Genomic DNA, 14,273 nt, shown 5'->3' on the forward strand with positions numbered 1-14,273 from the left:
TTTTTGTCAATGACCAGAGCTCTGTGCAAATCATAATGTGACCACAGATTGTTTTGCAAGATAAACTTGAATCTGTCAATTTGCCTTACTCTGGACTGTCCACTTTGCTTTCTCTTTTTCTGTATATGTAAACTAGAGATAACCCCCTTCTCAAAAAACAAGATGGGTTGTCATGGATCACATTTTAAAGACATTTATTTGTGATTCATTCTGCATTTTCAGCAGGTCAAAATCAGCAATGCTCAATTTACACATTAATTTGCATCTCTCAAAAGACCTCTTATCTTATATAATTATATGACAATAAGTAAAGGAGAATCACTGGCACTTATGAGAAGAGATAAGGGGAAGGCTGGGAATTGAGCCATAGTAGTTTGTCTCTCAGAACTAGGGCTCTCACAGCCTCCCAGGTTAAAGCAAGTCTCCTTTGGTCTGGGTGACAGGATGTAGACCTGGTTGTACCGAGTCCTTTGACACCTCCCATAGAACTATCCCAGCTGTGAAGTCATGGGGCCTTCACAGGCCTGGAGCAGGGATGTCTATGTTTAGACAGCGCTGTAAAATAAGCCTTCTGGCAGCTTTCTCAGCTTAAAAGAAAAGTAAATAAATTTTGGCAATAATAAGCATATTAGAGGATTCCTGCAACATACTGCTTTAAAATAAAACCCCGAGGTAAGGAATTGTAGTCTATCTTCACAGGGATACTAAATAAAGAACTCATTTTCATTGTCAGATTCAAAGCACAGCCCTTGTAGAGTTCACTCACAGCTGAAAGGCAATCAGGGGAAAGATAGAAGTTCTGATGATGCAAACACTGTAGAATTCTTCCATCAGGTCTTTGGTCAAAAATATTCTGAACACACATGCAGTTTTTGCTATTTCGTAGGTCAATATTTTCCTTTTTTGGTTCTTGGCGCAGAATAGTGCTGAGGAAGCTCAGATACTTTCTATTAAAGAAGTTCTGTGTTGATGTTTATATATATATATATAAAACAAATATATCCATAAATATTAGGAGACAGAAGGGTCTGTCTACTTTACTCATACCCTCTTCTTTATCACCTAAAAGGTTATTTATTTATTTTATCTGCCATAAATTTACATAATTGATTCATCTGACAATTGACTTATTCTGCAGTCTGTCAGTTTAAAGGCAATCAGGTTTTGGTCAGAGGCTAATGAAAGTTGTTAGTGGAGCCCGATAAGCCTGATGAAAGGTTTTCCTGGGTGCCACTTAATCTGCAGATAAAAGGAAGCTGATTTTAGGAATATTATTTAAGATATTTTACTTTAAGTGCCACCAGAACTATAGGAACTCATAGAAGTTGTTTCTCTTTGTCTTAAGAACACAAGCCAGCAGAAATCATGTAGTTCTTTTTGTTTGTGGTAAATTTCATTTCCCCTCCACTATCATCACTTCACTTTTTTTTGGGGGGGGGGTCACACCCTGCAATGCTCAGGGCTTACTCCTGGCTCTGCACTCAGGAATTACTCCTGGCGGTACTTGGGGGACCATATGGGATGCTGGGAACCAAAACCTGGGTGAGCCGCATGCAAGGCAAACACCCTACCCATTGTACTATTGCTCCAGCCCCTCATCACTTCATTTAAAAAAAAATTTAATTGAGGTACTGTAATTTACAAAGCTATTCCTTGCACCCAACTTTACAATCAATCATGATCTAATTCCATGTGTACAAGTTTTCCCAACCTTAACACCAATCACAAGTATCTTAGATCATTCCCGCCTGGGCTTTGGGGCCATATGGGGTTCCAGGGACTGAACCCTGATCAGCCTCATTCTAAAACAAATGCCATAATCGCTGTCCTATCACTGACTCCAGTCACTTCATATTGAAAAAAATTGATTTTATTGAGGCAATAGTGAGTTACACCAGTGATTCTTTGTCCCAGGTCATAGGACCTCCTCTGTATGTCCACAGGTTTATAGGTGAAAATAGAGTAAGCAGGAGGTCATGGCACAAGACTAGAGGCCAAATGTTGGGAAGGTTGGGGAGACAAGTTCAGAAGTGGACCATGGTGAAAAAAAGTCAAGAAATACTGACTTTAAAATTGTTTTGGATTGTTTTATAATGCCCACACCAAACTGATTGCTCCCCTCTTCCTTTTCATCCCACTCAACATCACCCAACATCACCGTTACCTGTCCTGTGTCAGGTCTCATCAGTTTTTTTTTTAATTCTTATTAGTGAAACACCATGACATACAGTTGTAGACTTACAAATTTTTGCACTTGGGTTTCAGTTATACAGTGATCAATTACCCATTCCTCCACCAGTGCCCATTCTCCACCACCACTAATCCCAGTATCCCTCCCACCCCCCATCCCCCTATCCCACCCTGCCTCTGTGGCAGGGCATTCCCTTTTGTTCTCTCTCTCTCCTTTTGGGTGCTGTGGTTTGCATTGAGTGGCAATCATGTTCGGTCTATAGTCTACTTTCAGCATGCAACTCCCATACTGGGCAGACTTCCCCAACACCCTTTATTTGGTGCTCCCTTTGCTATCTGAGCTGTGTTTACCCCTAGCTGGCCTCCAAGTCATGGAGTAAACCTCCTGGTACATATCTCAGCTATTCTTCAGTGTTAGTCTCCTGTTTTGTTACTTTATGTTCCCCAGATGAATGCAATCTTTCTATGTCTGACCTTCTCTTTCTGACTCATTTCGCTTAGCATGATACTTTCCATGTAGTACCACTTGTATGTAAATTTCATGACTTCATTCTTTCTAACAGCTACATAGTATTCCATTGTGTAGATGTACCAAAGTTTCTTTAACCAGTTATCTGTTCTCGGGCACTTGGGATTTTTCCAGATTCTAGCATCTGCACTTGTTTGTTTACAATAAACAATGCTGCAATGAACAAACAAGTGCAGATGCCACTTCGACTATACTTTTTTGCCTCTATGGGGTATATTTCCAGGAGTGGTATTGCTGGGTCAACTGGGAGCTCAATTTCTAATTTTTTGAGAATCGTCCATACTGTTTTCTAAAAGGACTGAACCAGTCGGCATTCCCACCAGCAGTGAAGGAGGGTCCCTTTCTTGCCACATCCGCGCCAGCACCAGTTGCTTTTGTTCTTTTGGATGTGGGCCAGTCTCTGTGGTGAGGTCTTACCAGTTTTATTGGACATTGTTCTCTTGCTTTAATTTCTTTAAATACCATATGAACCATGCTGTTTGCTATCTGTCCTTCCTCAGACTTATTTCAGAGGGCTTAGCATGACCCCCTCCCATTGCATCCCTGTCACAACAAAAAGTAAGATTCGACCTTTTCTAAGAGCTGGTATGCTCAACACCATGGCATCCTAAAATGACTAAAGGAACACAGGGACCAAATCCAACTGTATTTGGTCTTTTGCCACAAAGAATCGAAGAACTAAGACCCTAAATTCATTACCAGGCAATCAACATCCATTCACTGAATGTTTTCTATGCTTTCTCTTATATACAGTGTTCTACAGACATGACTTTTTAAATCAAAGTTTTTTAAAGCTAACTTCAAAATATGTCTATATATATTAAAATTTACAAAAACAAATACAACTTTGGAAAAAGAAAAAAAAGTTAAAAATATTCCAAATTGGAGTCTAAGTGTACAAAGGGCTTTAATGAAATAAACACCAGATCAGTAAACTAAAACCTCATTTACAATCATGGGGAAACTTCTTTCCTTCTTTTCTGTTTTCTAATTTATAAAATAAAGATAGCAATTCATACATGAAAGTGAGGTTAGACTCATAAATATTTTTAGGGTGCGTTTGGACAGATAAAATTCTCTAAATTAAAACAAAATTATTGTGTCACACAATTCACTAACCAAAAAAAACCCTATTTAACTTGACGACTTAAAGGCTTTAGTGTATTGTTTTGCAATCACCAGTCATCTTTAGTACATTTTTATTATGCATTCCTCACAAAAATATCTAATTAAGTCATTTCCCTTCTTCAACTTCCTCTTTCCTTCCCACCAGCCCTTGGCCACTATGAGCCTACGGCCTGTTTATATATATTATAAACATGTCTATACACATTATGGAGAAATTGGACCCTACCAATAACTTCTGTAAAGTACAATAACTAAAATCTAAAAAACAAACAACAAATTGGATTTTTCAACGTTACTTTTGACTTTTTCATTTAGTATTGAAGGGTCATCATTTTGCAAATCACAAGTATTTTCTGTTGCAAATATTCCATCGATGCAATATATCACATCAAAAAAACACAAGTCCTTTTATTTCCTTTTGCTAAGTTTTGCTAAACGGTGTCCCTTAACCATATCATTTCTAAAACTAGCCATGATTTATGAGATTTGCATTGAATCTGTATATCAGTTAAAGGAGTATCTTGATCTTAATATCAAGTCTTCTGATTCAGTAGCATGATTCATTCTTTAGGTTTTCATCAATTTCTTTCAATATATTATATAGCTTTCAGAGTTCATTTTGCACTTTTATTACATTCGTTCTGAAGTATTTTGGTTTTTCAGATGCTGTTGTTAACATTTATGCCCCTAAGCCCTGTGATTTGCAATAATTCAGTTGGGTTTTTGATATACAATGTTCCATCACTGATCCTACCAGCAGTGTCAACTTCCCTCCAACTGTGTTCCCAAGATCCCTCTCCAACCCCCCACCCACTGTAGACTCTCTTGACAAGCACCTTTTAACTTTGGTTATTAAAGTTTGGGTGTCCTCATTTCAGTGTTAACTCTATGGTTTGGATATTTAGATTCACCATTCCTTAACGCCATGATGTACCTTGCCCCTTGCCCCCTGTCGCTTCTCATCTGTCTCTTCTCACCCCCAATTCCACCCAATCCCCCAGCACACGCACACACACACGCACACACACACACACACACACACACACACACACACACACAGAGTTTTCTTAATTTCATTGAGTTTTATTCACAGCCGATGATTAGGAATACAATACAGGTGATGTTTATGTATTTATTTTACAGCATACAACCTTGCTGAACTCAATTATCATTTCTGGTAGTTGTTAATGGACTCCTTAGGCTTTTGTATGTACATGATCTTACCATCTGTGAAGAGTTTTACTTTTCCTTGTTGCCACTACAATTTTTGAACGCTAAACAAATATATAACAGGAAGTACTGAAATTGGTTTCATATAGATTCATTTTTTTTTTATGGTGGCGGTTAAGGGCTTAAAGCCAGCAGGGAGACAAGTGATGGTAGATTACCAAACTCAGGGGCACGCTGATGCGAGGCATGTGGTCTTTTGTGCTCTATCTCCACCCCATACAGTTCATTTGAAAATAACAGGTAAAGATAACATACTATAGAAGAAAAAGACAACAGAAAAGCCAATTAATAATGAAGGAAATTTGGCTTTTATACTGTCACTAAACATGTGATCCTAAATAAGTTTCTAATCTTCTGATAATACATTCTATTTTCTAAAACTTTTTTGACTTGGCAAACCTGTGAACTTCTGGGGAAGTAAAAGAATAGCTTTCCTGTTTATTTAACCATTACAACCATAATTTTTACATTTATTGATTTTTTTCTATTTTTGCTTCTCATGAAAGAGAAGGTCATCAGACCAGAACACCCTAAAAGCATCTTCACAGTGAGAGAAAAATGTAAGTTTTAGAAAGGGCACAATATAAACACGTGGAAATGTAGGCAATAATAAAGTTACCTCTTGGGAACAAGATAAATTATAAAGAAATACTTTAGAGGTTTATGAAAGAAATTAGTAAAACAGAATAAATAGATGAAGCACTTATTTTGTCAGATACTGTTCTAACATTTTAGAGCTATGGTTGAAAATAACTAATAAAGATTTTTCTTTTTTTTGCTTTTTTGGGTCACATCCGGTGATGCTCTGGGTTACTCCTGGCTCTGAACTCAGGAATTACTCCTGGAAGTACTTGGAGGACCATGTGGGATGTTGGGAATCGAACCTGGGTTGGCTGCGTGTAAGGCCCTATCCACTGTACTATCACTCCAGACCCTAATAGAGATTTTTTTGGTTTATGAAGCAAGATAGTTTTTATTGAATGAAACTTGCTTAGAAATATGTGAGAGGAGATAAAGACAGAAAATATGTTTAAGCAAGAACACAGACTTCTTCAGAGTGGAAATAAGCAAAGAAACAGAGATAAGCAAAAATGAGACACATGTTTAAGACCAAGCCTGATAAAGATTTTTAAAAGACAAAAGTATTATAAGCTGAAAATACGTATCTAAAGTTCTCACCATAAAAATAAAGTTTTAGGTAATATTTATTATTCTGAGTAAAACAGTAAAAGCATTTCATGAAATATAATAGAACATTAAAAATTTTTTTAAAGTCAAACTGATCATGCTAAATTATGTAATACATACATAAATACTTAAAGTATTTCTAATTTCACTTCAAGTGTTTTTGAATCTTAGCTTTAATCGCTCATATAAAGGAAGAGGACTATCCAAACAATTTCCAGAGTCATTTTTTCCCTTATCACAGTGGAGGGAACCCAGAGAATCTTTCGCTGCCTCTGGAAAACAGTTTTGCTCATTCCCAGTGGTTTTATATGCCTGGACACAATGTTCAGTTTCTTTAATACGTATCTCACAGTTATTCAAGTTATTGGCATCCCTTTTCTGGAGCTGACGTAGGTTATTCTTCTCAGAGCTCTGCTTTGTTTTTTGAGTTATGTGCTTCACTTTCCCAAACGTTGGGGCACTTTCTTCATCAGAAGAATGTCTCTCAAGGCAAACACTCTTCTTTGTGATAATTTCCTGAACACTTTGCACAGCAACTTTCCCACCGTGATCTAATGTAGCATGTGGGGATTCAAGTCCAACACTGGAGGTCTTTTCTATAAGGTTACTGACTGAGTAAGGTATATAAGTACTCATATTAGAGTGTTCTTGAAACAGGTGGTCTCCTTCGAGGATCTTAGAATTTCTAGATTCATTCTGTAAGTCAGTTCCTAGAGGAGCCTTTGACATATATGATGGACAATCAGAATGGCTACTAGCAAAACAACATTCTTTCACATTAAATGAGGACAAAGTTTTCAGATCAACATTCACTTGCACATAATCCTGAGGATGTGATAACTTTTTATATATTCGTTCTTTTAAAGGCAAATCCTGAAGATGTAAATCAGCGATGCCAGAAAGAAGATGTTCTTCGGAATTTGTGTTTTGAAGCTTCCAATTCAGCATCTCATTATTCTTGGTGCTGTAGCATTCTGAGTTACATGAAAATTTCTCTGGGATATTTTTAAAGATATCAGAACTGGCAGTTCTAAGTTCTGATTTTAAACCTGGAGATAAAGTGTCCCTTGGAAGAGCTGGAGAATTACTGAAAGAAGTGCCTTCCCAGTCAATGGTGCTCAAATGTAACTCAGCAATCACTGATGTATTTTGGAAGCAGGCATTAGATTGATTAGATTCTGAAATTAGAGATTCACTAACAGCTTTAATTTGCTCCATAGCCAAAGGTCTCTGAGAGGACTTTAACTGTTCTTGTGTATCCAAACAGGGAGTATCTTCAGGTAAAATTAAATTATTCAATGATGCAGGTATTGATTCCAGGACTGATGGAGAATCAGGGGGAATTTCCCAATTGAACTTACAATTCTGTTTAGAAATAATTTCACTTGTGAGTTTTGAAGTCATGTGTGACTGAAAATTCATCTCATCTGAGTCTAGCAAACTGATTTTCTTAGGTTTAATTTTCTTGCCTGAAAAGAAAAAAAAAGCCATATAATTAATACCTGTTTTGTTTTTGTTAACTTGAATAAGCAAATAAACTAAGGGATTCAGATCGGAAACTTTCTTATGAACAATTTTGGCCTTTTCAGACTTGTGCTTTGCTAGAAACTGGATGCGTTATAAAGAAAAATAATGCAAAATATTTTCTTTTTGAAACAAATACATTGTAAATCTCAGTGGCTTAATAAGTGATTAATATTTCCATTACTTATCCTCAGTTAAATTAGCAGTTGTAGATAAGAATGGTTTACTCTTGGCTTTTTAACTTTAAAAGTTTTTAAAAACGAAGCAAATATTCCTTCAAAATTAGACAAGACAGGTTAAAACAGAATAGGTGGTTGTTCTATGACATTTTTGTATGACACAAACGGCAATCAAACATGATACTTACTGTTTTGTTTCTTCCCTTTGATTTCTAATTTCTGTTTTTGATAAACAGCAACAATCTCTGGATAAGCTGCGTTAAACAATGATTCTTCTTCTATTGTTTGTAGATCAAATTCTTCAGGTTTATCTTCCATAGCATAATATTCTAAAAGATCAAAAATAAGAGTAAAATGGCCTTAAAGACTTAACTGAATGACTTAGAGACTGAACAAATTGGGGGAATTACTTTGTAAACTCAGGAATATACAAATGATAATAGCACATCTTGCTTTGCAACATAATTAGTCTAATAATCTTTAATACTAGTATAGAATCAACTTCTACCTGACAAGAAGAACTTGAAGGAAAATTTGTTTTCCTTCTGTGCCACACCCAGGAGTGTTCAGGGATCACTCCTGGTGGGGTTTAGGGAGCTCTATGGGGTATCAAGGATCAAACCTGGGATCGCTGCATGCAATACCTGCTTTGCTCACTGTACACCAGTCCATGAAGGAAAATTTTAAAACAAGAATTTTAAAATATCTAGCTTCAGCCATAGTAGAAGCACCTTGAAGGCAGGTAAATTTTGTTTAGATAAAGTTAGCTGCTTAAATGTAGTTTAGTAAGTGTTAGAAATTCAGAACCAGAACTGGAAGAGTTTTTCTAAAACTTTAGTATTAGCTTTCTTCAGTGGCGGCTTTTGAAAACAGTAGAACTGAAAAGGGCACCAAAAGATTTCCATCTTCCAGAGAGTCATTTCAGAGGCCTCTTGATGGTATATACATGGGCTTACTGGATTCATACATGGCTGATAAAAATGACTGTATATTACATTTATTATAAAATATTCAAATTAGATTTAGATTCGTATATTATTCTTTGAGGACAACACTGTAGGAGAAATCAAATAATCAAGAAAATATTAGTTGATGAGTATAAAACAGAAATAATGTAAACAGGTGGTCCCTAAAGAGTTTCTTTGTTAATTGGGCTTAATTTGTTTAGTCCCACAAAGATAAATAAAAGTGGGTACCTAGGGCTCAGTTGTAGACTGTAGAGGAGAGGCACTGCCAAACTGGGTTAATGTGCTGTTTTCTTTTTTGAAAATACACTTTCCTACTATTGCTTAGAAAGCTCTATGTCTCTCTTTCTCTGTCTCCCTCCGCCCCTCCCCCCCCCCTCCCTCCCTCCCTCCTCCTCTCTCTTCCTCTCTCCCACCATGCTTGGTGGTGCTCAGGGACTACTCCCAGATTTTAGGGTTCCATTACTGGGTCTGTTTGAAGATCGTGTGGTGCCAGGGTCCATGCAAAGCAGGTACCCAGCCCTTGGAACTATCACTGCAGATATGAGCAACACAGGCTAGAGAAAATCCAAGCTGCATGCTGAGAACTGGGAGGCCTCAGGTGCTTCATTTCACCTGCAGACCTAGTGGGTCTTGCGATTGGGCCCCAGAATAAGATTAGAAGTTCATTTTATAGGGTATCTGATGGGGGGCAGGGGGCAGGGATGGGTATTTGCGAGCAGCTGGTGGGAGAGTATGGAAATAACAATTCTCAAGCAGGTCATTTACAAAGCAAGGTCGAGACTTTCTCAAGGACATTAGCACATCTGGAGCACATTCCAGTTCCAAAGCGAAATTATGAGCATCTCAAGGACACCCTGAATGCATTCCTGGCTCCATCAAGGAGCCCAGACCAGCTGCCCTGGCAGCCCCTGCTCGGCTGCTGTTAATCTGTTTGAAATGCGGCCAGAGGTCTAGTTTCCGCCGCACTATCTTTCCAACCTATTTTTCTGTAATTTGGTTCTTTAATTTTTAATGAAGAAATATAATCCCATACTCTTTCAAATATAATCACACAATCTAATTCAAAACCAAAGAGAAATAAATCTAGGATTATTTCCATTTTTCAATGGCAGGTGATTTTCTTGCCTTTAGTTCTGGAGGTATTACAGAGTTCACGGATATTCTGTCTCTAGCAAAATAATAAAAATTTAACAACAAATTCACCTTTTTTTTGGGGGGGGTCACACCTGGCTATGCTCAGGGGCTACTCCTGGCTTTTGCACTCAGGAATCACTCCTAGCGGTGCTCAGGGGATCATATGGGATGCTGGGAATTGAACCTGGGTGGGCCACGTGCAAGGCAAATGTCCTACCCGCTCTGCTATCACTCCAGCCCCAACAAATTCACCTTTAAATGACAAAGAGTAAAGTCAGAAAAGGAACAGCATTCCAGTACTATTCGTAACCTTGATTTCTTTAGATCCAGCTAAACTATCAATGACTTAGATCACTATCAGAAGTCTTTTCCTGAGAAACAGAAATCAAACTATTTCCATATTGTTTTCTTTACTATTAATCATAAAAGAAATAGCTATTTAAAACATTAAAATTAAAGTTTTTCCCATGTATCATGTCAGAGCCATTTAAACGACACAAACAAACCAAGAAATTAATCCTCAGTGCATATAAAAGTGATTTTGTTTTAGGATTTGTAGAGACAGTATAGAGGCTAAGGCATTTGTCTTGTAGTAACCAACACAGTTCAATTCTGAATATCACATATAGTCCTCAGAGCCCACCAGGAGTGATCGCTGAGTGCAGAGTGGGAGTAAGCCCTGAGCACAGCTGGCCCCAAAACAAAATAAAATGTTAATTTTTTTATATACACACATATGTTTTTACATTTATAATACTTATTAAATATGTATAGTCAAATATAAATTTTGCTTAAAGTGGCCTATTAAATTTATATACATACCAGGCTTTTCCCATTCTACTTCAAAGCAACGAACTCCATTTCTAATTCTGGTTTTAATGATTCTGAAAAACAAATTCAGCTAATGAAATTTTCACTAACTTTAATTCTATTTTTACTATAATATAAAATACAAAATTACTCCATAGTGCATTTCTTTGAAAGTTTAAGAGACAATTTTATTGTCAGCTACACACAAATTATAACTGTCAGCTCCTTGTATTCACAGACATAGTTTCTTTCATTGAGAAGTTTTCTTTCCCACATTATTGTTTACTTATTTAATGTTTTGGGACCATATCTGGCAATGCTCAGGGTTTATACTTGGTTCTCTCAGAGATCACTTATGGAAGTTCTCAGGGGACTGTGTGTATGGTGACAGGAACTGAACGGGGGATAGCTGCATGTAAGACAAATGAGTTAACTACTGTACTACCCCTCTGTCTCCCAGGCCCCACATATTTTTGTTTTAAACTCTATTGTGTTTCTGTTACTTTTGCTACATCACTTTGGTACACATTTGCATGGCAACTGTCTCCTCACTTTCAGACTTTCGTTTCATTCTGCACATGCCAATAGGAGAATACTGATTTTTTAAAAAATTCATCCAATATTATATGTCCTTTAATAGATGAGTCTAATTCAGTTATATTAAAATTAATGATATAGATGGACTCAATTGTAAATCTTCAGGTTGGCAAGAAATGTTCCTCAACATTTGCCTTCTTGTATTCTTTTCACTTAATAGTTTTACTTTACTATTTAACGTAACGTTTGGATGACCATGCATGTTAGCAACACTATGAAGATACCTATATCTTCTAATCACTTCATCAAATTACCTAAAGTATATGTGATCAATTTCTATGCTGATCATCTCAGAATCCATACCTCTCTGGGCCAATTATCCTTCTTGTTGATATACATCCTTTGACAGTGATAAAGGCCTGAGTGATAAATTCTTAGTCTCGGGACCAGGGAGATGGCTCAAAGGGCTAGAGCATGTCCTGCATGCGGGAGGTCCAGGTTTGATCTCTGGTACCACATGGCCACACCCGAGTATCAGCCTAGGAGTAGACCTTGAGTATCACCAGGTGTGGTCCCTCACAACTCCACACCCCAAAATTCGAAAAACTTTTAAGTCTTCATATGCCTGAAATATCTTCATAGTGAAAAATGTTTTAAGTATGTCTTGGCTGTCAATTCGTTTTGCTCAAAGCTTTGAAATAACTCCAGCATTTTCTGGCACATATATACCATCAGGAAAGATGTGTGTACTGAGTATGTCCTCTCTTTGGAGGCTGTCTCTTTGGAACTTTGCTCCAAGTGTTATATGTTTGTGCACGTGTGAGTGTGTGTGTGAGTGTGTGTGTGTGTGTGTGTGTGTGTGTGTGTGTGTGTGTGTGGTGATCCCCTAATCTCTCTGCCCCTCTTCCAAACGTTCTCCAGTTCTTCAGCCCCAGTGGTGCTAGGAGGACCATACAGTGCCAGGGATTGAACCCAGGGCTCCGGCATGCACTCCAGCCCTCTGTGCTATCTGTCTAGCACCCTTGCATGGCCCTCACCAATCTTTATTTACTTACTTATTTTTGCTTTTTGGGTCGCATCCAGTGATGCTTATGGTTATTCCTGGCTCTGCACTCAGGAATTACTCCTGGTGGTGCTTGGGGGACCATATGGGATGCTGGGGATGGAACCCGGGTCAGTCACATGCAAGGCAAACACCCTACCCGCTGTACTATCACTCCATACTATCACTCCAGCCCCCTCACCAACCATTTTTTTTCCTTTTTGGGTCACACCTGGCGATGCATAGGGGTTACCCCTGGCTCTGCACTCAGGAATTACTCTTGGCGGTGCTCAGGGGACCATATGGGATGCTGGGAATTGAACCCGGGTCGGCTGAGTGCAAGGCAAATGCCCTATCTGCTGTGCTATCATTCCAGCCCCATAGCAATCATTTTACTCAAAAGTTTTTGAAACCTCTAGAAAGTTATAATAGTACACTGTGACACACAGCCCCTTCACTGTAATTCATTCTCAGTTTCACTTCCTCCAGTCACTTCACGCGTTCATTTCACTCTGACCTATTTATTTCAGCAATGTATTACTACTAAAGTTTGATGCATAAAGGTGTGCCAAAACAAGATCTAATTATAAGCCTTAAATAAGCTTTTAATACTCCATTGGATTCTTTCTTCATTTTTATTAAAGAGGTACATATCTCACTGTGAAAGACAGCACTTTAAAATAAGAAACTATGATCAAATAGAAACAAGAGATTTCTTCATATACTTTTCATATTACCGAATAGGCTGTAGTTGATTTGAGTTCCTTCTACCAAGTTTTCTTTCAATCATGTCATAGTGAGTCAAAAGTACTAACAATTTTTCACATGCATAGGAATTGGGCCAGTCCATTTTTTCCAATGCAAATCTCTGTAAAAAAATAAAAAAAATATTTTTTTTAATCTCTTGGAGATAAAATGAAGTCTGAAGTGATATTTTTTTTTTCACCCTCAGAATTCACATTAAATTGCAGAGCCCGGCAGCTTGCGGCAGAAAACTGAATGGACTATGCGTTAATCCACGGTACCATGTCTCCAGAGCCACAGAAACCAATCTCATAATTATCTGGCTCTCAGCAGAAATACTTCCAGGCTTAATAAGTAAAATATCAGAAATCCAAAATCGCACAGCCACTATCACAGCTGTGCGACATCACTTGGTTCTTGTAACCAGCTTTAGAGAATAAATTATTTCACAATGCCTTTTCAGCAGGTCTGATTTTGGGGTGTAAACTCTATAAACAATAATGGTGCATCTTTTGCCGAAACAATGAATCTAATCAAAGTAGATAGAGTGCTAATTGGAATTCATGTGCCTCACAGTCATTGGGAGAAGCGAGAGGGGGCTATATTGGGGTTCTTGGTGGTGAAAAATAAGTATTGGTGAGGGGAAATGTGTTTGATCATTGCATGACCGAGACTTAAACCTGAAAGCTTTGTAACTTTTCTCACAGTGATTCAGTAAATAAATAAAAAAAAAAAAATTCACATTAATTGAAGTAGAGCCATGAGAAAGTCCCAAAGTTTCCTCAGGACACAATATTGCATAATATTGTTTGAATTCCAGTATATTTCCCAGATGGTGGGAAAATTATGTAACTTGTTTTAATCTCAGGTCTTTCTTCTCAAAATATAGTCCAACTCATATAATGAGAATTAAATGAGGTTACATGTAATATTAGCTATTTAATATCAAATTTTAAATGTTCAATACATATTGGTTGACATTTTATTACTATTTTTGGTAGGGATAAGCAACTACTTCACTACTCACTTCACCAATAGAAAGTTTATTGATGTAAAATTGATATAATAAC

At 37.5% G+C, this 14,273-nt stretch overlaps 1 protein-coding gene across 1 annotated transcript in view; it reads right to left on the reverse strand.

Annotated features, from left to right (window-relative positions):
- Positions 1-6,010: 6,010 nt before the first annotated feature.
- GEN1 (GEN1 Holliday junction 5' flap endonuclease) overlaps positions 6,011-14,273 on the reverse strand; it is a 33,317-nt gene continuing 25,054 nt past the window's right edge. The window contains exons 11-14 of the mRNA XM_056124784.1: positions 13,197-13,327; positions 10,893-10,954; positions 8,157-8,297; positions 6,011-7,734 (exon numbers count right to left, since the gene is read on the reverse strand). Coding sequence (XP_055980759.1) covers positions 6,416-7,734; positions 8,157-8,297; positions 10,893-10,954; positions 13,197-13,327 — 1,653 coding nt within the window. The 3' untranslated portion in view covers positions 6,011-6,415. The remainder of the gene's footprint in view (positions 7,735-8,156; positions 8,298-10,892; positions 10,955-13,196; positions 13,328-14,273) is intronic.

Source organism: Sorex fumeus, unplaced genomic scaffold (assembly GCF_029834395.1).
Source record: "Sorex fumeus unplaced genomic scaffold, SorFum_2.1 ptg000006l, whole genome shotgun sequence".
Taxonomy (NCBI): Eukaryota; Metazoa; Chordata; class Mammalia; order Eulipotyphla; family Soricidae; genus Sorex; species Sorex fumeus.